Source organism: Salmo salar, chromosome 13 (assembly GCF_965601325.2).
Source record: "Salmo salar chromosome 13, fSalSal1, whole genome shotgun sequence".
NCBI classification, from domain to species: domain Eukaryota; kingdom Metazoa; phylum Chordata; class Actinopteri; order Salmoniformes; family Salmonidae; genus Salmo; species Salmo salar.
The window spans coordinates 110,413,618-110,437,500 of NC_138303.1; the positions used below are offsets into that span (position 1 = coordinate 110,413,618).

At 41.8% G+C, this 23,883-nt stretch overlaps 1 protein-coding gene across 2 annotated transcripts in view; it reads right to left on the reverse strand.

The window, feature by feature from the left end:
• The window catches only part of rab27b (RAB27B, member RAS oncogene family), a 102,615-nt gene that overhangs the window by 30,735 nt on the left and 47,997 nt on the right, over nucleotides 1-23,883 (reverse strand). For both annotated transcript variants that reach the window (XM_045692655.2, XM_045692657.2), the window contains 2 exons: nucleotides 11,478-11,579; nucleotides 6,733-6,802 (listed from right to left, as the gene is read on the reverse strand). In XM_045692655.2, coding sequence (XP_045548611.1) covers nucleotides 6,733-6,802; nucleotides 11,478-11,579 — 172 coding nt within the window. The remainder of the gene's footprint in view (nucleotides 1-6,732; nucleotides 6,803-11,477; nucleotides 11,580-23,883) is intronic.

Consider the following 23,883-nt stretch of genomic DNA (forward strand, 5'->3'; position numbering starts at 1 on the left):
TATGTAATGACTACCCATAGCCTATATAATGACTACCCATAGCCTATTTAATGACTACCCATAGCCTATTTAATGACTACCCATAGCCTATCTAATGACTACCCATAGCCTATTTAATGACTACCCATAGTCTATTTAATGACTACCCATAGCCTATATAATGACTACCCATAGCCTATTTAATGACTACCCATAGCCTATATAATGACTACCCATAGCCTATATAATGACTACCCATAGTCTATGTCATGACTACCCATAGCCTATATAATGACTACCCATAGCCTATATAATGACTACCCATAGTCTATGTCATGACTACCCATAGCCTATATAATGACTACCCATAGCCTATATAATGACTACCCATAGTCTATTTAATGACTACCCATAGCCTATATAATGACTACCCATAGCCTATTTAATGACTACCCATAGTCTATTTAATGACTACCCATAGCCTATATAATGACTACCCATAGCCTATTTAATGACTACCCATAGTCTATTTAATGACTACCCATAGCCTATTTAATGACTACCCATAGCCTATTTAATGACTACCCATAGCCTATATAATGACTACCCATAGCCTATATAATGACTACCCATAGCCTATTTAATGACTACCCATAGCCTATTTAATGACTACCCATAGTCTATGTAATGACTACCCATAGCCTAAAGACGGTGCTGGCTAAAGCTAAAACTGGCAAGTGTAGAGAGTATAAGGATATTCTTATCCACGTCGGCACCAAAGATGTTAGGATGAAACAGTCAGAGGTCACCAAGCGCAACATAGCTTCAGCGTGTAAATCAGCTAGAAAGATGTGTCGGCATCAAGTAATTGTCTCTGGCCCCCTCCCAGTTAGGGGGAGTGATGAGCTCTATAGCAGAGTCTCACAACTCAATCGCTGGTTGAAAACTGTTTTCTGCCCCTTCCAAAAGATAGAATTTGTAGATAATTGGCCCTCTTTCTGGGACTCACCCACAAACAGGACCAAGCCTGGCCTGTTGAGGAGTGACGGACTCCATCCTAGCTGGAGGGGTGCTTTCATCTTATCTACGAACATAGACAGGGCTCTAACTCCTCTAGCTCCACAATGAAATATGGTGCAGGCCAGGCAGCAGGCAGTTAGCCAGCCTGCCAGCTTAGTGGAGTCTGCCACTAGCACAGTCAGCGTAGTCAGCTCAGCTTTCCCCATTGAGACCGTGTCTGTGCCTCGACCTAGGTTGGGCAAAATTAAAGATGGCGGTGTTCGCTTTAGCAATCTCACTAGTATAAAGACCTCCTCCATCCCTGCCATTATTGAAAGAGATTGTGATACCTCACATCTCAAAATAGGGCTACTTAATGTTAGATCCCTCACTTCAAAGGCAGTTATAGTCAATGAACTAATCACTGATCATAATCTTGATGTGATTGGCCTGACTGAAACATGGCTTAAGCCTGATGAATTTACTGTGTTAAATGAGGCCTCACCCCCTGGTTACACTAGTGACCATATCCCCCGCGCATCCCGCAAAGGTGGAGGTGTTGCTAACATTTACGATAGCAAATTTCAATTTACCCCCAAAAAAACAACAACGACGTTTTCGTCTTTTGAGCTTCTAGTCATGAAATCTATGCAGCTACTCACTCACTTTTTATAGCTACTGTTTACAGGCCTCCTGGGCCATATGCAGCGTTCCTCACTGAGTTCCCTGAATTCCTATCGGACCTTGTAGTCATCGCAGATAATATTCACATTTTTGGTGACTTTAATAGTCACATGGAAAAGTCCACAGACCCACTCCAAAAGGCTTTCGGAGCCATCATCGACTCAGTGGGTTTTGTCCAACATGTCTCTGGACCTACTCACTGCCACAGTCATACTTTGGACCTAGTTTTGTCCCATGGAATAAATGTTGTGGATCTTAATGTTTTTCCTCATAACCCTGGACTATCGGACCACCATTTTATTATGTTTGCAATTGCAACAAATAATCTGCTTAGACCCCAACCAAGAAGCATTAAAAGTCGTGCAAAAAATTCTCAGACAACCCAAAGATTCCTTGATGCCCTTCCAGACTCCCTCTGCCTACCCAAGGACGTTAGAGGACAAAAATCAGTTAACCACCTAACCGAGGAACTCAATTTAACCTTGCCCAATACCCTACATGCAGTTGCACCCCTAAAAACTAAAAACATTTGTCATAAGAAACTAGCTCCCTGGTATACAGAAAATACACGAGCTCTGAAGCAAGCTTCCAGAAAATTGGAACGGAAATGGCGCCACACCAAACTGGAAGTTTTCCGACTAGCTTGGAAAGACAGTACCGTGCAGTATCAAAGAGCCCTCACTGCTGCTCGATCATCCTATTTTTCCAACTTAATTGAGGAAAATAAGAACAATCCAAAATTTATTTTTGATACTGTCGCAAAGTTAACTAAAAAGCAGCATTCCCCAAGAGAGGATGGCTTTCACTTCAGCAGTGATGAATTCATGAACTTCTTTGAGGAAAAGATCATGATCATTAGAAAGCAAATTACGGACTCCTCTTTAAATCTGCGTATTCCTCCAAAGCTCCGTTGTCCTGAGTCTGCACAACCCTGCCAGGACCTAGCATCAAGGGAGACACTAAAGTGCTTTAGTACTATATCTCTTGACACAATGATGAAAATAATCATGGCCTCTAAACCTTCAAGCTGCATACTGGACCCTATTCCAACTAAACTACTGAAAGAGCTGCTTTCTGTGCTTGGCCCTCCTATGTTGAACATAATAAACGGCTCTCTATCCACCGGATGTGTACCAAACTCACTAAAAGTGGCAGTAATAAAGCCTCTCTTGAAAAAGCCAAATCTTGACCCAGAAATTATAAAAAACTATCGGCCTATATCGAATCTTCCATTCCTCTCAAAAATTTTTGAAAAAGCTGTTGCGCAGCAACTCACTGCCTTCCTGAAGACAAACAATGTATACGAAACGCTTCAGTCTGGTTTTAGACCCCATCATAGCACTGAGACTGCACTTGTGAAGGTGGTAAATGACCTTTTAATGACGTCAGACCGAGGTTCTGCGTCTGTCCTCGTGCTCCTAGATCTTAGTGCTGCTTTTGATACCATCGATCACCACATTCTTTTGGAGAGATTGGAAACCCAAATTGGTCTACATGGACAAGTTCTGGCCTGGTTTAGGTCTTATCTGTCGGAAAGATATCAGTTTGTCTCTGTGAATGGTTTGTCCTCTGACAAATCAACTGTAAATTTCGGTGTTCCTCAAGGTTCCGTTTTAGGACCACTATTGTTTTCACTATATATTTTACCTCTTGGGGATGTCATTCGAAAACATAATGTTAAATTTCACTGCTATGCGGATGACACACAGCTGTACATTTCAATGAAACATGGTGAAGCCCCAAAATTGCCCTCGCTAGAAGCCTGTGTCTCAGACATAAGGAAGTGGATGGCTGCAAACGTTCTACTCTTAAACTCGGACAAAACAGAGATGCTTGTTCTAGGTCCCAAGAAACAAAGAGATCTTCTGTTGAATCTGACAATTAATCTGGATGGTTGTACAGTCATCTCAAATAAAACTGTGAAGGACCTCGTCGTTACTCTGGACCCTGATCTCTCTTTTGAAGAACATATCAAGACTGTTTCAAGGACAGCTTTTTTCCATCTACGTAACATTGCAAAAATCAGAAACTTTCTGTCCAAAAATGACGCAGAAAAATTTATCCATGCCTTTGTTACTTCTAGGTTGGACTACTGCAATGCTCTACTTTCCGGCTACCCGGATAAAGCACTAAATAAACTTCAGTTAGTGCTAAATACGGCTGCTAGAATCCTGACTAGAATCATATTATTGGATCATATTACTTCAGTGCTAGCCTCACTACACTGGCTTCCTGTTAAGGCAAGGGCTGATTTCAAGGTTTGGGCTTGCTCCTACCTATCTTTCCGATTTGGTCCTGCCGTACATACCTACACGTACGCTACGGTCACAAGACGCAGGCCTCCTAATTGTTCCTAGAATTTCTAAGCAAACAGCTGGAGGCAGGTTTCTCCTATAGAGCTCCATTTTTATGGAATAGTCTGCCTACCCATGTGAGAGACGCAGACTCAGTCTCAACCTTTAAGTCTTTACTGAAGACATATCTCTTCAGTAGGTCCTATGATTAAGTGTAGTCTGGCCCAGGGGTGTGAAGGTGAACGGAAAGGCTGGAGCAACGAACCGCCCTTGCTGTCTCTGCCTGGCCGGTTTCCCCTCTTTCCACTGGGATTCTCTGCCTCTACCCCTATTACGGGGGCTGAGTCACTGGCTGGTGTTCTTCCATGCCGTCCCTGGGAGGGGTGCGTCACTTGAGTGGGTTGAGTCACTGACGTGGTCTTCCTGTCTGGGTTGGTGCCCCCCCTTGGGCTGTGCCGTGGCGGAGATCTTGTGGGCTATACCCGGCCTTGTCCCGGGATGGTATGTTTTAAGGAATACCTAGGATAGGATAAAGTAATCCTTCTAACCCCCCCCCCCCCCTTAAAAGATTTAGATGCACTATTGTAAAGTGGTTGTTCCACTGGATATCATAAGGTGAATGCACCAATTTGTAAGTCGCTCTGGATAAGAACGTCTGCTAAATGACTTAAATGTAAATGTAAATGTGGTTGGAGATATCCCTCCAGTGGTGTGGAGGCTGTGCTTTGGCAAAGTGGGTGGGGTTATATCCTACCTGTTTGGCCCCCTCCAGGGGTTTTATCGGATGGGGCAACAGTGTCTCCTGACCCCTCCTGTCTCAGCCTCCAGTATTTATGCTGCAGTAGTTTATGTGTCGGGGGGCCAGGGTCAGTCTGTCACATCTGGAGTATTTCTCTTGTCTTTTCCGGTGTCCTGTGTGAATTTAAATATGCTCTCTCTAATTCTCTCTTTCTCTTTCTTTCTTTCTCTCTCTCGGAGGACCTGAGCCCTAGGACCATGCCTCAGGACTACCTGGCTTGATGACTCCTTGCTGTCCCCAGTTCACCTGGCCGTGCTGCTGCTCCAGTTCCAACTGTTCTGCCTGCAGCTATGGAACGCTGACCTGTTCACCGGACGTGCTACCTGTCCCAGACCTACTGTTTTCAACTCTCTAGAGACAGCAGGAGCGGTAGAGATACTCTCAAAGATCGGCTATGAAAAAGCCAACTGACACTTACTCTTGTGTTGCTGACTTGTTGCACCCTCGACAACTACTATGATTATTATTATTTGACAATGCTGGTCATTTATGAACATTTGAACATCTAGGCCATGTGCTGTTATAATCTCCACCCGGCACAGCCAGAAGAGGACTGGCCACCCCTCATAGCCTGGATCCTCTCTAGGTTTCTTCCTAGGTTTTGGCCTTTCTAGGGAGTTTTTCCTAGCCACCGTGCTTCTACACCTGCATTGCTTGCTGTTTGGGGTTTTAGGCTGGGTTTCTGTACAGCACTTTGAGATATCAGCTGATGTAAGAAGGGCTATATAAATAAATTTGATTTGATTTGATATGACAGAGAATAGATTGGAATATATTATGACACAAGACAACATATTGTTTACCCAGATAGGTCCTGTGGGTTTAAATTCCTGATAGTGATTAAGAATCCCAAATGTAAAGAACCCCCATCAGCCTGTTATGTAGTGTGCGCCCCTGAGAAATGTCTCGGAGACTATGAGCATGTACAATAATCCATCCGGATCTGCTATCTGAAGTGAATTCAATTATGACTGCTAGACGTGGCAGCACAACTGACTGTGATACAGTAACAAGAAACACAAGTAGGCTACAGTGATCAACAAGTAGCCTGTAGCCTGCAGCCTGTAGCCTGTAGCCTGCAGCCTGTAGCCTGTAGCCTTCAGCCTGTAGCCTGCAGCCTGTTGCCTGTAGCCTCTAGCCTGCAGCCTGTAGCCTGCAGCCTCTAGCCTGTAGCCTGTAGCCTGCAGCCTGTAGCCTGTAGCCTGCAGCCTGTAGCCTGCAGCCTGTAGCCTGTAGCCTGCAGCCTGTAGCCTGTAGCCTGCAGCCTGCAGCCTGTAGCCTGCAGCCTGTAGCCTGTAGCCTGTAGCCTTGTAGCCTTGTAGCCTGAAGCCTGTTACCAGTCATGTGCAAACTGAAACACGGCGGAAAGCGATGGTCCGTCCCAGTAGCTGAGGTTGTCAGCTCAGTGACCATGAATTCTAAAATACACTGTGGATAGTGGAATGAGGCTGATCAAAATGAGCAACTATAGGAAACTATGTGAATTCTATTATGCTTACTGTATAAAATTAAACCGAGCATTCAGACCAGCCTTACTGATTGAACCATTCAGACCAGCCTTACTGATTGAACTTTTCAGACCAGCCTTACTGATTGAACTTTTCAGACCAGCCTTACTGATTGAACTTTTCAGACCAGCCTTACTGATTGAACTTTTCAGACCAGCCTTACTGATTGAACTTTTCAGACCAGCCTTACTGATTGAGCTAAACTACCTGAGGATACTCACAACTCTCTTTTCTTTTGTTGACAGAGGGAGGAAGGAAGGAAGCAAGAATGGAAAGGAGAATACGCACCACTCGGGGGGGGGGTGTGTGCTGTGTGTGTGTGTGTGTGTGTGTGTGTGTGTGTGTGTGTGTGTGTGTGTGTGTGTGTGTGTGTGTGTGTGTGTGTGTGTGTGTGTGTGTGTGTGTGTGTGTGTGTGTGTGTGTGTGTGTGCGCGCAAGCATGTGCGTGTGCGTGTTTAACGTTACTCACCACTCTCTTTTCCCTGAAGTCTATTCCCACTGTGGTGATGAACTTGGGGTTGAACTTGTTGTCCGTGTACCTATAGATGAAAGTAGTATTAATATAATACTAATTTAATATAACATACAACATATAATAATAACTGGTTTTCTGTGTACCTGTAAGATACAATAAGATAGTACTTTATTAATCCCCTGAAGGATTTGTTTTTACAAGCTGATACATACATTACCAGTAATACATACATTACCATTAATACATAGCATAGCAAATACATACATTACCATTAATACATACATTACCATTAATACACAGCATAGCAAATACATACATTACCATTAATACATACATTACCATTAATACATACATTACCATACATACATTACCATTAATACATACATTACCATTAATACATAGCATAGCAAATACATACATTACATTAATACATACATTACCAATAAATACATGCATTACCATTAATACATACATGACCAATAAATACACACATTACCATTACTACATAGCATAGCAAATACATACATTACATTACCATTAATACATAGCATAGCAAATACATACATTACATGAATACATACATTACCATTACTACATACATTACCATTAATACATACATTACATTAATACATACATTACCAATAAATACATACATTACCATTACTACATACATTACCATTAATACATACATTACCAATAAATACATGCATTACCAATAAATACATACATTACCAATAAATACACACATTACCATTAATACATAGCATAGCAAATACATACATTACATTACCATTAATACATAGCATAGCAAATACATACATTACATTAATACATACATTACCAATAAATACATACATTACCATTACTACATACATTACCATTAATACATACATTACCAATAAATACACACATTACCATTAATACATAGCATAGCAAATACATACATACATTACCATTAATACATACATTACCATACATACATTACCATTAATACATAGCATAGCAAATACATACATTACATTACCATTAATGCATAGCATAGCAAATACATACCTTACATTACCATTAATACATAGCAAATACACGCACAGCACATCCCCAATGCATATTAAAAGAAAAGTGCTCATGTAAGTACTTGTATAGAAAGGTATTGTAATCATATAAACACAGAACCAGTTAAAAGTTTAGACACACCTACTTATTCAAGGGTTTTTCTTTATTTTTAACTATTTTCTACATTGTAGAATAATACTGAAGACATCAAAACCATGAAATAACACATATGGAATCATGTAGTAACCAAAAAAGTGTTATACACATCAAAATATATTTTAGATTTTAGATTCTTCAAAGAAGCCACCCTTTGCCTTCATGACAGCTTTGCACACTCTTGGCATTCTCTCAACCAGCTTCAACTGGAATGCTTTTCCAACAGTCTTGAAGGAGTTCCCACATATGCTGAGCACTTGTTGGCTGCTTTTCCTTCACTCTGCGGTCTAACTCATCCCAAACCATCTCAATTGGGTTGAGGTTGGGTGATTGTGGAGGCCAGGTCATCTGATACAGCATTCCATCACTCTCTTTGGTCAAATAACCCTTACACAGCCTGGAGGGGTGTTGGGTCATTGTCCTGTTGAAAATACACTAAGTGCAAACCAGATGGGATGGCGTATCGCTGCAGAATGCTGTGGTAGCCATGCTGGTTAAGTGTGTCTTGAATTCAAAATAAATCCCTGACACTGTCACCAACAAAGCATCCCCACACCATCACACCTCCTCCTCCATGCTTCACGGTGGGAACCACACATGTGGAGATCATCCGTTCACCTACTCTGCATCTCACAAAGACATGGCTGTTGGAAACAAAAATCTCAAATTTGGGCTCATCAGACCAAAAGACAGATTTCCACCGTTCTAATGTCCATTGCTCGTGTTTCTTGGCTCAAGCAAGTCTCTTCTTCTTATTGGTGTCCTTTAGTAGTGGTTTCTTTGCAGCAAATCGACCATGAAGGCCTGATTCACGCAGTCTCCTCTGAATAATTGTATATTATTATGATAAAAAAATAAAATTGCCCCTTTTTCGTGGTGTCCAATTGGTAGTTAGAGTCTTGTCCCATCGCTGCAACTCCCCTACGGACTTGACTCGGGAGAGGCGAAGGTCGAGAGCCGTGCGTCCTCCGAAACACGACCCAGCCAAGCCGCACTGCTTCTTGACACAATGCCCGCTTAACCCGGAAGCCAGCCGCACCAATGTGACAGAGGAAACATTGTGCACCTGGCGATGGGACAAGAACATCCCTGCCGGCCAAACCCTTCCCTAACCTGGACGACGCTGGCCCAATTGTGTGCCGCCCCATGGGTCTCCCGGTCGTGGCAGGCTGCGACAGAGCCTGGACTCAAACCAGGATCTCTAGTAGAACAGCTAACACTGAGATGCAGAGCCTGGACTCAAACCAGGATCTCTAGTGGAAAAGCTAACACTGAGATGCAGAGCCTGGACTCTAACCAGGATCTCTAGTGGAAAAGCTAACACTGAGATGCAGAGCCTGGACTCTAACCAGGATCTCTAGTGGAAAAGCTAACACTGAGATGCAGAGCCTGGACTCTAACCAGGATCTCTAGTAGAACAGCTAACACTGAGATGCAGAGCCTGGACTCTAACCAGGATCTCTAGTAGAACAGCTAACACTGCGATGTAGAGCATTAGACCACTGCGGCACTCGGGAGGCCCCAGCTTTTCATTTTTTATGAATTTGTCAATTCCTAAAAACATAATTCCATTTTGACGTTATGGGATATTATGTGTAGGCCAGTGATAAATAATCTCAATTTAATCCATTTCAAATTCAGGCTGTAACACAACAAAATGTGGAAAAAGTTAAGCTCTGTAAATGCTTTCTGAATGCAGTGTAATAAATACAGAATTTAACATTTACATTTACGTCATTTAGCAGACGCTCTTATCCAGAGCGACTTACAATTTGGTGCATTCACCTTATGATATCCAGTAGAACAACCACTTTACAATAGTACATCTATATATTTTTTGGGGGGGAGGGTAGGGGGGAGGGTTAGAAGGATTAATAAATATATAACTATTATAGTATAATAAATATATAATATAACTATTATAGTATAATAAATATATAATATAACTATTATTGTGTAATAAATATATAAATATATAACTATTATAGTATAATAAATATATAAATATATAACTATTATAGTATAATACATATATAATATAACTATTATAGTATAATAAATATATAATATAACTATTATAGTATAATAAATATATAAATATATAACTATTATAGTATAATAAATATATAAATATATAACTATTATAGTATAATAAATATATAAATATATAACTATTATAGTATAATACATATATAATATAACTATTATAGTATAATAAATATATAATATAACTATTATAGTATAATAAATATATACCTATTATAGTATAATAAATATATAATATAACTATTATAGTTTAATAAATATATAATATAACTATTATAGTATAATAAATATATAACTATTATAGTATAATAAATATATAATATAACTATTATAGTGTAATAAATATATAATAACTATTATAGTATAATAAATATATAATATAACTATTATAGTATAATAAATATATACCTATTATAGTGTAATAAATATATAACTATTATAGTGTAATAAATATATAATATAACTATTATAGTGTAATAAATATATAATATAACTATTATAGTATAATAAATATATAACTATTATAGTATAATAAATATATAATATAACTATTATAGTATAATAAATATATAATATAACTATTATAGTGTAATAAATATATAATATAACTATTATAGTATAATAAATATATAACTATTATAGTATAATAAATATATAATATAACTATTATAGTATAATACATATATAATATAACTATTATAGTGTAATAAATATATAATATAACTATTATAGTGTAATAAATATATACCTATTATAGTGTAATAAATATATAATATAACTATTATAGTATAATAAATAATAATATAACTATTATAGTGTAATAAATATATAATATAACTATTATAGTGTAATAAATATATACCTATTATAGTGTAATAAATATATAATATAACTGTTATAGTGTAATAAATATATAATATAACTATTATAGTATAATAAATATATAATATAACTATTATAGTGTAATAAATATATAATATAACTATTATAGTGTAATAAATATATAATATAACTATTATAGTGTAACAAATATATAATATAACTATTATAGTGTAATAAATATATAACTACTATAGTGTAATAAATATATAATATAACTATTATAGTATAATAAATATATAATATAACTATTATAGTGTAATAAGTATATATAAATATATAATATAACTATTATAGTGTAATAAATATATAATATAACTATTATAGTGCAATAAATATATAATAAACTATTATAGTATAATAAATGTATACCTATTATAGTGTAATAAATATATACCTATTATAGTATAATAAATATATACCTATTATAGTATAATAAATATATAACTATTATAGTATAATAAATATATAATAACTATTATAGTATAATAAATGTATACCTATTATAGTGTAATAAATATATACCTATTATAGTATAATAAATATATACCTATTATAGTATAATAAATATATACCTATTATAGTATGACGAGCTGTGTGTCTACCTGTATAGAAAGGTGGTCTTCCCTACTCCAGAGTCCCCCAGAGCCAGGAGCTTGATGAGGTAATCATAGTCCCCATCAGTCATAGTGTTGACTGCGCTGAACCTGGAGTAAACAAAACAAAACAAACATGAATTAGTCATTTGAAGAGCCTTTGGTATGACTCGACTGGGAATTGAACCCACAACCTTCCAATCTCAGGACAGACACTTCAACCACAAGGTGGCTGCACATTCATTCCAACCCCTCAAAGACAAACATTCACTTACAGGTTGGAAACAAACAAACAAACAAAGTGAACTGGCTTGGTTTCAGTAAGGGTTTGTCAAACAGACCGAAGCGAAACATAAATAGGAAAAGGAAAATAGCCTGACCCAAAAAGCCATGCCTCATAATAACCAATAGAACTTTATTTGATCCAATGAAATCTAAGAGACGAGAGGACCAAACTAGACAACCCTGATCCAGTCAGAGAAGAACAGTAACACAATACTGCAATGTAGTCATCTCATTTCCTGTTAACAGTTTGACCTCGGGTCTAGTTAATTTCTCACGTTGGAACATAAAAACATCCACAACTACCATGTCACGAGAGGCAGCGTTCTGCCTAAAGTAAATCACATGTGTCTCCTTACAGTGCACGCCCTTCACCACGTGATTAGTTATTTATAGGAGACGATTAGCATTCCTGTTATACAGTATGTGTGAAGACTCATTTTGCTGTAGGCTATGTGAGGAAATTGAAGCAGCCAGCAATATGAAAGGAAAGAGCTGTCTGATGTCAGGCCGGACTAGACATTGCTTTCAGACTTCAACACTTAAAAAGGTTCAATGCAGCCGTTTTTATCTCAATAACAAATCATTTCTGGGTAACAATTAAGTACCTCACTGTGATTATTTTAAATAACAATTTACAAAAATAGCTTGTTAGCAAAGAATTTCTAAAGGAATCATTTTTCTAGGACCGTGGGAATGGTCTGAGTGGGAAAACTGAAATCTAGCTGTTATTGGCAGAGAGGTTTGGAACTCTTTCTTATTGGTCTATTAACACATTTACCTGGTGATGTCACCAGGCAGGTCAAAACTCCATCCCATCAAAACAGGCTGAAACTTCTGGCTGTCTTTTCAAACAGCTCTTACACCAAGAGGGCATTATCCCTGTTCACAAGAAAGCAAAGGTAACTGAACTAAATGACTGTCGCCCCGTAGCACTCACTTCTGTCATCATTAAGTGCTTTGAGAGACTAGTCAAGGATCATATCACCTCCACCCTACCTGACACCCTAGACCCACTTCAACTTGCTTACCGCCCCAATAGGTCCACAGTTAATGCAATCGCAGTCACACTGCTTTATCCCACCTGGACAAGAGGAATACCTATGTAAGAATGCTGTTCATTGACTACAGCTCAGCATTCAACACCATAGTACCCTCCAAGCTCATCATTAAACTCGGGGCCCTGGGTCTGAACCACTCCTTGTGCAGGGGTTCACCACGGGCCGCCCCCAGGTGGTGAAGGTAGGAAACAACACCTCCACTTTGCTGACCTTCAACAGTGGGGCCACACAAGGGTGCGTTCTCAGCCCCCTCCTGTACTTCCTGTTCACCCATGACTGCGTGGCTATGCATGCCTCCAACTCAATCATCAAGTTTGCAGACGACACAACAGTAGGCTTGATTACCAACAACGATGAGACAGCCTACAGGGAGGAGCTGAGGGCTCTGGGAGTGTGGTGTCAGGAAAATAACCTCTCACTCAACGTCAACAAAACAAAGGAGATCCACATCGACGGGACACAAGTGGAGAAGGTGGAAAGTTTTAAGTTCCTTGGCGTACACATCACGGACAAACTGAAATGGTCCACCCACACAGACAGCATGGTGAAGAAGGCACAGCAGCAACAGCGCCTCTTCAACCTCAAGAGGCTGAAGAAATTTGGCTTGTCACCTAAAACCCTCACAAACTTTTATAGATGCACAATTGAGAGCATCCTGTCGGGCTGTATCACCGCCTGGTATGGCAACTGCACCACCCGCAACCGCAGGGCTCTCCAGAGGGTGGTGCGGTCTGCCCAACGCATCACTGGGGGCAAACTACTAGAAGGCGAGGTCAGTACAGGTGCATCAAAGCTGGGACCGAGAGACTGAAAAACAGCTTCTATCTCAAGGCCATAAGACTGTTAAACAGCCATCACTAACACAGAGAGGCTGCTGCCTACATACAGACTTGAAATTATTGTGCACTTTAATAAATGGATCACTAGTCACTTTAATAATGCCACTTTAATAACGTGTACATATCTTGCATTATTCATCTCATATGCATATACTGTATTCTATACTATCTACTGTATCTCAGTCTATGCCGCTCTGACATTGCTCGTCAATATATTTATATATTATTCATTCCATTCCTTTACTTAGATTTGTGTGTATTATGTATTTGTTGTGAAATTGTTAGATATTACTTGTTAGATATTGCTGTATTGTCGGAACTAGAAGCACAAGCTACACTCGAAATAACATCTGCTAAACACGTATATGTGACAAATAAAATTTGATTTGATCATTATTTTCACAAGTTTACAGTATTATTCCAACCTTATAGTGTGGAAATATATATAAAACACAGGAAATCATGTTTTTGATTCCACTGGGTCTTAAATGATGTGCCGGATCTCTGGTCTAGTGGTAGCTCTCTGGGTCGTCACATAATCGTTCGGTTCGAGCCCTGTCTCTGGGTCGTCAGATATCATGAGGTTCGAGCCCTGTCTCTGGGTCGTCACATAATCGTTCGGTTCAAGCCCTGCCTCTGGGTCGTCAGATAATCATGAGGTTCAAGCCCTGCCTCTGGGTCGTCACATAATAGTGAAGTTCAAGCCCTGCCTCTTGCATTCTTGTCTATCACTATACTAATTATCTCTCTCTCCATTCCACACTGTTCTTTCAAAGTAAATCATTAAATACGAAAGGAGAGCAGAATTCTGATGCTGAAGGAAGGAAAAAAAGACAAAACACTATTTTTATGGCAGGGGTCAGAGGTTAGACTGTGGCCTTCTGGGAAAGGGCCTGGGAGCTCCAGTCACTGGGAGCGTAGAGAGGGCGTGTTATGGGGGGGCTAACCGATGTGATCTCACTCAGAAGATGTGGCACATGATCTGTTTCTTACATCCTCTCCTCCCCATGATGCATCAGAAGCTCCTCTGGCTAGATGGGAAAGCAGAGACACTGGTCCTGACTGTACACTCTCCCTGACCTGCCCCTGTTCTAGAACCAGCCTGCCCCTGTTCTAGAACCAGCCTGCCCCTGTTCTAGAACCAGCCCGCTCCTGTTCTAGAACCAGCCTGCCCCTGTTCTAGAACCTGCCTGCCCCTGTTCTAGAACCAGCCTGCCCCTGTTCTAGAACCAGCCCGCTCCTGTTCTAGAACCAGCCCGCCCCTGTTCTAGAACCAGCCCGCCCCTGTTTGAGAACCAGCCCGCTCCTGTTCTAGAACCAGCCCGCCCCTGTTCTAGAACCAGCCTGCTCCTGTTCTAGAACCAGCCTGCTCCTGTTCTAGAACCAGCCTGCCCCTAGAACCAGCCTGCCCCTAGAACCAGCCTGCTCCTGTTCTAGAACCAGCCTGCCCCTAGAACCAGCCTGCTCCTGTTCTAGAACCAGCCTGCCCTGGCTGCTACACAACATCCATATTGTCCATCCCAGCATACCATTTAGAATGCATTCCCCAACACATTGCTTTAATTCCAAGAAGTATGCTAGTGTGGATATTGGAACAGAGACCCAGTTTTCCTAGCAGCTCTCTAATTTATGTTGTTAACCAGCCCTGGAGGGACAGACGGGAAGGAGGAGGATGACCTGTCCCGAGGATGTGATTAGTGGCTGATCAGTGGAGCCCACTGTCCCTCGGGGGACCCATCTGTAGTCAGCAGTAGTAGAGATCAGGTGAGTGCAGTCACTATGGCTTCCTCCTTTACAAACACATCTACGTTCTCCCTTTCTGTACACCACAATAACCCAATGAGCCTGTGTGATTACAGTGTTTCACTGCATGAAACATCTACAAGTGTGAGGTGGGAAATGGAAATGTGTTTTTTAATTTCCAACTCCCCCCTGAGTAGGGTCACAGACAGGGATCAGACATTATCCCAATGAGTCACGCTCAGAGAGTAGGGTCAGACATTATCCCAATGAGTCACGCTCAGAGAGTAGGGTCAGACAGGGATCAGACATTATCCCAATGAGTCACCCTCAGAGAGTAGGGTCAGACATTATCCCATTGAGTCACGCTCAGAGAGTAGGGTCAGACAGGGATCAGACATTATCCCAATGAGTCACGCTCAGAGTAGAGTCACAGACAGGGATCAGACATTATCCCAATGAGTCACCCTCAGAGAGTAGGGTCACAGACAGGGATCAGACATTATCCCAATGAGTCACGCTCAGAGAGTAGGGTCAGACAGGGATCAGACATTATCCCAATGAGTCACGCTCAGAGAGTAGGGTCAGACAGGGATCAGACATTATCCCAATGAGTCACGCTCAGAGAGTAGGGTCAGACAGGGATCAGACATTATCCCAATGAGTCACGCTCAGAGAGTAGGGTCAGACAGGGATCAGACATTATCCCAATGAGACACCCTCAGAGAGTAGGGTCAGACAGGGATCAGACATTATCCCAATGAGTCACCCTCAGAGAGTAGGGTCAGACATTATCCCTATGAGACACCCTCAGAGAGTAGGGTCAGACAGGGATCAGACATTATCCCAATGAGTCACGCTCAGAGAGTAGGGTCAGACAGGGATCAGACATTATCCCAATGAGTCACGCTCAGAGAGTAGGGTCAGACAGGGATCAGACATTATCCCAATGAGTCACCCTCAGAGAGTAGTGTCAGACAGGGATCAGACATTATCCCAATGAGTCACGCTCAGAGAGTAGGGTCAGACAGGGATCAGACATTACCCCTATGAGTCACGCTCAGAGAGTAGGGTCAGACAGGGATCAGACATTATCCCAATGAGTCACCCTCAGAGAGTTGGGTCAGACATTATCCCTATGAGACACCCTCAGAGAGTAGGGTCAGACAGGGATCAGACATTATCCCAATGAGTCACGCTCAGAGAGTAGAGTCACAGACAGGGATCAGACATTATCCCAATGAGTCACCCTCAGAGAGTAGGGTCAGACAGGGATCAGACATTATCCCAATGAGTCACGCTCAGAGAGTAGAGTCACAGACAGGGATCAGACATTATCCCAATGAGACACCCTCAGAGAGTAGGGTCAGACATTATCCCAATGAGTCACCCTCAGAGAGTAGGGTCAGACATTATCCCTATGAGACACCCTCAGAGAGTAGGGTCAGACAGGGATCAGACATTATCCCAATGAGTCACCCTCAGAGAGTAGGGTCAGACATTATCCCTATGAGACACCCTCAGAGAGTAGGGTCAGACAGGGATCAGACATTATCCCAATGAGTCACGCTCAGAGAGTAGGGTCAGACAGGGATCAGACATTATCCCAATGAGTCACGCTCAGAGAGTAGGGTCAGACAGGGATCAGACATTATCCCAATGAGTCACGCTCAGAGAGTAGGGTCAGACAGGGATCAGACATTATCCCAATGAGTCACGCTCAGAGAGTAGGGTCAGACAGGGATCAGACATTATCCCAATGAGTCACGCTCAGAGAGTAGAGTCACAGACAGGGATCAGACATTATCCCAATGAGTCACCCTCAGAGAGTAGGGTCAGACAGGGATCAGACATTATCCCAATGAGTCACGCTCAGAGAATAGGGTCAGACAGGGGTCAGACATTATCCCAATGAGTCACGCTCAGAGAATAGGGTCAGACAGGGGTCAGACATTATCCCAATGAGTCACGCTCAGAGAGTAGGGTCAGACAGGGATCAGACATTATCCCAATGAGTCACGCTCAGAGAGTAGGGTCAGACAGGGATCAGACATTATCCCAATGAGTCACCCTCAGAGAGTAGGGTCAGACAGGGATCAGACATTATCCCAATGAGTCACGCTCAGAGAGTAGGGTCAGACAGGGATCAGACATTATTGAAGGCTACCTTAGAGCTACAGGATTAGAACTAGCAACCTTTTGGTTACGGGCCCAACGCTCTAACCGCTTGGCGACCTGCCACCCCAGTATTTTTCACCAACCGCTTACTAGGGCTTTGATTGGGTTAGGTTTAAGGTTGGGGTTAGGATTAGGGTTAGGTTTAAGGTTAGGGTTAGGATTAGGGTTAGGTTTAAGGTTAGGTTTAGGATTAGGGTTAGATTTAAGGTTAACTGAACATCTACTTGAACATCTACAAGATCTCTATTTGCGACTATCCAAATGAAGTGATACCGTTCTCTATTGTGTAGGAGTTTCTGTATAGATTCTATTGTGTAAGAGTTTCTGTATAGATTATATTGTGTATAGATGTGACCAAAACATTCTGCTCCAACAAGAGATGAAATAAGTGTTTGTTTTGAGAAGGATGAAGAAATTGGTTCACTACGTCCATTTCTCTTTCCATTCCTGGGGCCTTTTCTTGTGAATAGCTAGTGAAGAGAGATGTTAAGAAGAGCAATATGAATCAGAAAGGCTGCCACAATTACTGTATAACTGTTAGTTATGGATGAAGACCCTCATGAAAATGAAATAACAGTCATAACGCGTAAAATAACAAATTATAGTGTGGAACGAACAACTGACTGAAGACCGGACGGACGGACGGCCATTTGTGGGTTTGAGTCCATTTCGGGAACGTAACATGGACTACAGTAGCATGGACTACAGTAACATGGACTACAGTAGCATGGACTACAGTAACATGGACTACAGTAACATGGACGACAGTAACATGGACTACAGTAACATGGACTACAGTAACATGGACTACAGTAACATGGACTCTTAACAACGCGATGAAACTTTGTTGCTCCTTGCTGAAACAAGCTAACGAGCCTTCGGTTGCCTAGGCAACGCCCCCCCCCCACAATGCAGCAGCAGCACACATAGAATTAGAATGAATAGAGTGAAAAAGATTGTGCCGTATGGTATGCTTCCTGTCTTGAGAGCTCTGACCCAACTTTGCTATTTTGTGATTTGTTTATATATATTTTTTTTGCATGAAATATATCCGCAATCATTTTTTATGATGGACAAGAACTTTTGAACATGAGATTGGCAGTTACTGACCTCAATTGCGGCCTACTCATTTGCCCTGGGCTCTTTGTATTTCTCCAACCCAATCTTCGGGCTACCGAAGATGAAACGCAGGCGCAAAATAGTCAGGAGAGCGGGTGTCCTGGTGAGACTAAGGCGAAAGGACACCCGGACACACTACTTCCCTCCAATCTACTGGCCAATGTAAAATGGATGACCTCAGATGGCGGATTTGCTATCAACTGGACTCTCGTAACTGCAAAATTCGCTGTTTTTCTGAACCGTGTGTCCACATCACTGAGAAAGCATGGTCCTCTCACACCAGAACAAAGGGACGGTCTCTTCTTCCTCTGGACTTTTACAGCTGCACCATCGAGAGCCTCCTGACTTTGTATTCTAGGCGGTGTGGTTTCTGCGGTGACACATGTTGGCTTTTGCTCGAATAGCTATTGATCGCTGTCAAAGGTGGCTGGCTCTAGCCTCAGTGAGAACAGGTCTGGGGTCGGTGTGTGTGTGTGTGTATTATGTGTGTGTATGTGCGTGCACGTGTGTGTGTCAGAGAGTGTGTGTCAGGGGCGTCGTAAAGGACAGACCAAGACACAGCGGGTATAGTGCTCATCTTCTTTTCCTTTTATTAATGAGATAACACTTTTACACAAAAATATCAAAAACCAACAACTGACAGTTCTGTCACAAAACGGAAAACAACCACCCACAAAACCCCAACGGAAAACAGGCTGCCTAAGTATGGCTTCCAATCAGAGACAACGAAAGACACCTGCCTCTGATTAGAAACCATACCTGGCCAAACATGGAAAACGAAACATTTAAAATGAAAACTAGAACCAAAACCCCCAAAACCCCCAAAACAACCACCCCCTGCCACGCCCTGACCATACTACAATGACAAAAGACCCCTTTACTGGTCAGGACGTGACAGGGTGTGTGTTTCTGTGTGTGTCACGTCTGGCACATTCCCACTGTTTCTGAGTGCTTTAGCATTTCAGAGAGCTGTTTTCTCTCACCTCCGTATCGGTCAATACTACTATCAGTCTATCTGGACGTTAATACTGAATACAAAACCAGAAATGTCTCGCCCACACGCTCAATGCCAAATAAATATTTGTTCATATTCCCTGTCCTAAAAAAAAAGGTCTCTGTCCATTTCATTGATCTAAATCAGGGATGGGTAACTTTGATGGGAGTTGGGGGGCCACAAAAATCTGAACTCATCACGAGGGGCCGCAGCGACTCGCGGGTCTGTGTACCCACATCCATACCCGGGTATACAGTCGGTCCTAGCCTTTTGGGGGCCTTAGGTGGAATGTTGTTGCCACCCCCCATCCCGACCATGATTACAAGTTTAAATTGCTGGCTAAACTAATTTACCAATCTGACATTTTGTTAGCTGACAGGGCTAATTGAGTGACTGTCAGTGACTGACATAAGAGAAACTGCTGATGAATCATTGTAACAGCCGTTGAAAGGATGGGACCAAGGTGCAGCGGAGAATGTATTCATCTTGACTTTTAATATACTGCTCAAAAAAATAAAGGGAACACTTAAACAACACAATGTAACTCCAAGTCAATCACACTTCTGTGAAATCAAACTGTCCACTTAGGAAGCAACACTGATTGACAATAAATTTCACATGCTGTTGTGCAAATGGAATAGACAACAGGTGGAAATTATAGGCAATTAGCAAGACACCCCTAATAAAGGAGTGGTTCTGCAGGTGGTAACCACAGACCACTTCTCAGTTCCTATGCTTCCTGGCTGATGTTTTGGTCACTTTTGAATGCTGGCGGTGCTTTCACTCTAGTGGTAACATGAGACGGAGTCTACAACCCACACAAGTGGCTCAGGTAGTGCAGCTCATCCAGGATGGCACATCAATGCGAGCTGTGGCAAGAAGGTTTGCTGTGTCTGTCAGCGTAGTGTTCAGAGCATGGAGGCGCTACCAGGAGACAGGCCAGTACATCAGGAGACGTGGAGGAGGCCGTATGAGGGCAACAACCCAGCAGCAGGACCGCTACCTCCGCCTTTGTGCAAGGAGGAGCAGGAGGAGCACTGCCAGAGCCCTGCAAAATGACCTCCAGCAGGCCACAAATGTGCATGTGTCTGCTCAAACGGTCAGAAACAGACTCCATGAGGGTGGTATGAGGGCCCGACGTCCACAGGTGGGGGTTGTGCTTACAGCCCAACACCGTGCAGGACGTTTGGCATTTGCCAGAGAACACCAAGATTGGCAAATTCGCCACTGGCACCCTGTGCTCTTCACAGATGAAAGCAGGTTCACACTGAGCACATGTGACAGACGTGACAGTCTGGAGACGCCGTGGAGAACGTTCTGCTGCCTGCAACATCCTCCAGCATGACCGGTTTGGCGGTGGGTCAGTCATGGTGTGGGGTGGCATTTCTTTGGGGGACCGCACAGCCCTCCATGTGCTCGCCAGAGGTAGCCTGACTGCCATTAGGTACCGAGATGAGATCCTCAGACCCCTTGTGAGACCATATGCTGGTGCGGTTGGCCCTGGGTTCCTCCTAATGCAAGACAATGCTAGACCTCATGTGGCTGGAGTGTGTCAGCAGTTCCTGCAAGAGGAAGGCATTGATGCTATGGACTGGCCCGCCCGTTCCCCAGACCTGAATCCAATTGAGCACATCTGGGACATCATGTCTCGCTCCATCCACCAACGCCACGTTGCACCACAGACTGTCCAGGAGTTGGCCACCTCATCAGGAGCACGCCCAGGCGTTGTAGGGAGGTCATACAGGCACGTGGAGGCCACACACACTACTGAGCCTCATTTTGACTTGTTTTAAGGACATTACATCAAAGTTGGATCAGCCTGTAGTGTGGTTTTCCACTTTAATTTTGAGTGTGACTCCAAATCCAGACCTCCATGGGTTGATAAATTGGATTTCCATTGATTATTTTTGTGTGATTTTGTTGTCAGCACATTCAACTATGTAAAGATAAAAGTATTTAATAAGATTATTTCATTCATTCAGATCTAGGATGTGTTATTTTAGTGTTCCCTTTATTTTTTTGAGCAGTGTAGAAAGAATGAGCACTTTACAAAATAAACAAAAAAAATTACTAGCAACAGTTCTGTCAGGTTATCAAGAACTAAACAGGAAAATAACTACCCACAAACCCCAATGGAAAAACAGGCTGCCTAAGTATGGCTCCCAATCAGAGACAACGATAGACAGCTGTCCCTGATTGAGAGCCATACCAGGCCAAAACAAAGAAATGCAAACACATAGAAAAAAGGATATAGAATGCCCACCAAAATCACACCCTGACCAAACCTAAACAGAGACATAAAAAGTCTCTCTCAGATCAGAGCGTGACAATCATATTTCTAAATTGCACCTTGTGTATTCTACTATTCTAACGCAACATTAAGTTGAGACCCCTCCACTGAGTAAAAAACAAATAAGAAAAATAATCTATTTTTTTGATCTGGTTAATTATTTCAGATATAGTAATGCGACTGCAATACATGGTGCTGAAAGGGTTAATAATTGATTTAACTTGTTCAAACAACACGCAGCTACCCTGCAGGAGTGTCTGTAGTGTGTTTGTCAAACAGCAGAGGAACACAAGCAGTGAAACAACTTTAGCAACGGGAAAAAAACAATTGTCTATTATTAGGTTAAGAAATAATTGCATAATTTGCATGTCAATACTATTTAAATGAATTACAACAAACTGCCCTTTCAGACAAATAAGGTGAAATCCGAGTCCCAAATGGCAGCCTATTCCCTATATAGTGTACTACTTTAGACCAGAGCCCTATGGAACCCTATTCCCTATATAGTGCACTACTTTAGACCAGAGCCCTATGGAACCCTATTCCCTATATAGTACACTACTTTAGACCAGAGCCCTATAGAACCCTATTCCCTATATAGTGCACTACTTTAGACCAGAGCCCTATGGAACCCTATTCCCTATATATAGTGCACTACTTTAGACCAGAGCCCTATGGAACCCTATTCCCTATATAGTGCACTACTTTAGACCAGAGCCCTATGGAACCCTATTCCCTATATAGTACACTACTTTAGACAAGAGCACTATAGAACCCTGGTCAAAAGTAATGCACTATATAGGGAATAGGGTTCCATAGGGCTCTGGTCCATTTTTTTGTCATCTCACTTTTGTTTATTTTACTTGTTTCCCGTGCCAATAAAGCCCCTGAGAGAGAGAGAGAGAGAGACAGAGAGAGAGAGAGAGAGAGAGAGAGAGAGAGAGAGAGACAGAGAGAGAGACAGAGAGAGAGAGAGAGAGAGAGAGAGACAGAGAGAGACAGAGAGAGAGAGAGAGAGAGAGAGAGAGAGAGAGAGAGACAGAGAGAGAGAGAGAGACAGAGAGAGAGAGAGAGAGAGAGAGACAGAGAGAGACAGAGAGAGACAGAGAGAGAGAGAGAGAGAGACAGAGAGAGAGAGAGACAGAGAGAGACAGAGAGAGGCAGAGAGAGAGACCATGAAGTGATGACACGTTTGTCACCAGTTTAAATTCACACAGTTCCGTATTAGGACATGTTCAGATAGTGGTGCTGACAACACTATTAGGACATGTTCAGATAGTGGTGCTGATAATGTTACAGCCTTATTCTAAAACTGATTAAATAAAACATACTGAAATACTGCTGAATACTTTCCGAATGTACTGTAGCTACAGTATTTCATGGTAGACTACAGTATTTCGTGGTAGACTACAGTATTTCATGGTAGACTATGGTATTTCATGGTAGACTGTGGTATTTCATGGTAGGCGACAGTATTTCATGGTAGACTACTGTATTTCATGGTAGACTACAGTATTTCATGGTAGACTATGGTATTTCATGGTAGACTACAGTATTTCATGGTAGGCGATAGTATTTCATGGTAGGCGACAGTATTTCATGGTAGACTACAGTATTTCATGGTAGACTGCAGTATTTCATGGTAGACTATGGTATTTCATGGTAGGCTACAGTATTTCATGGTAGGCGACAGTATTTCATGGTAGACTACAGTATTTCATGGTAGACTACAGTATTTCATGGTAGACTACTGTATTTCATGGTAGACTACAGTATTTCATGGTAGACTACAGTATTTCATGGTAGACTACTGTATTTCATGGTAGGCTACAGTATTTCATGGTAGACTACTGTATTTCATGGTAGACTACTGTATTTCATGGTAGACTACAGTAATTCATGGTAGACTACA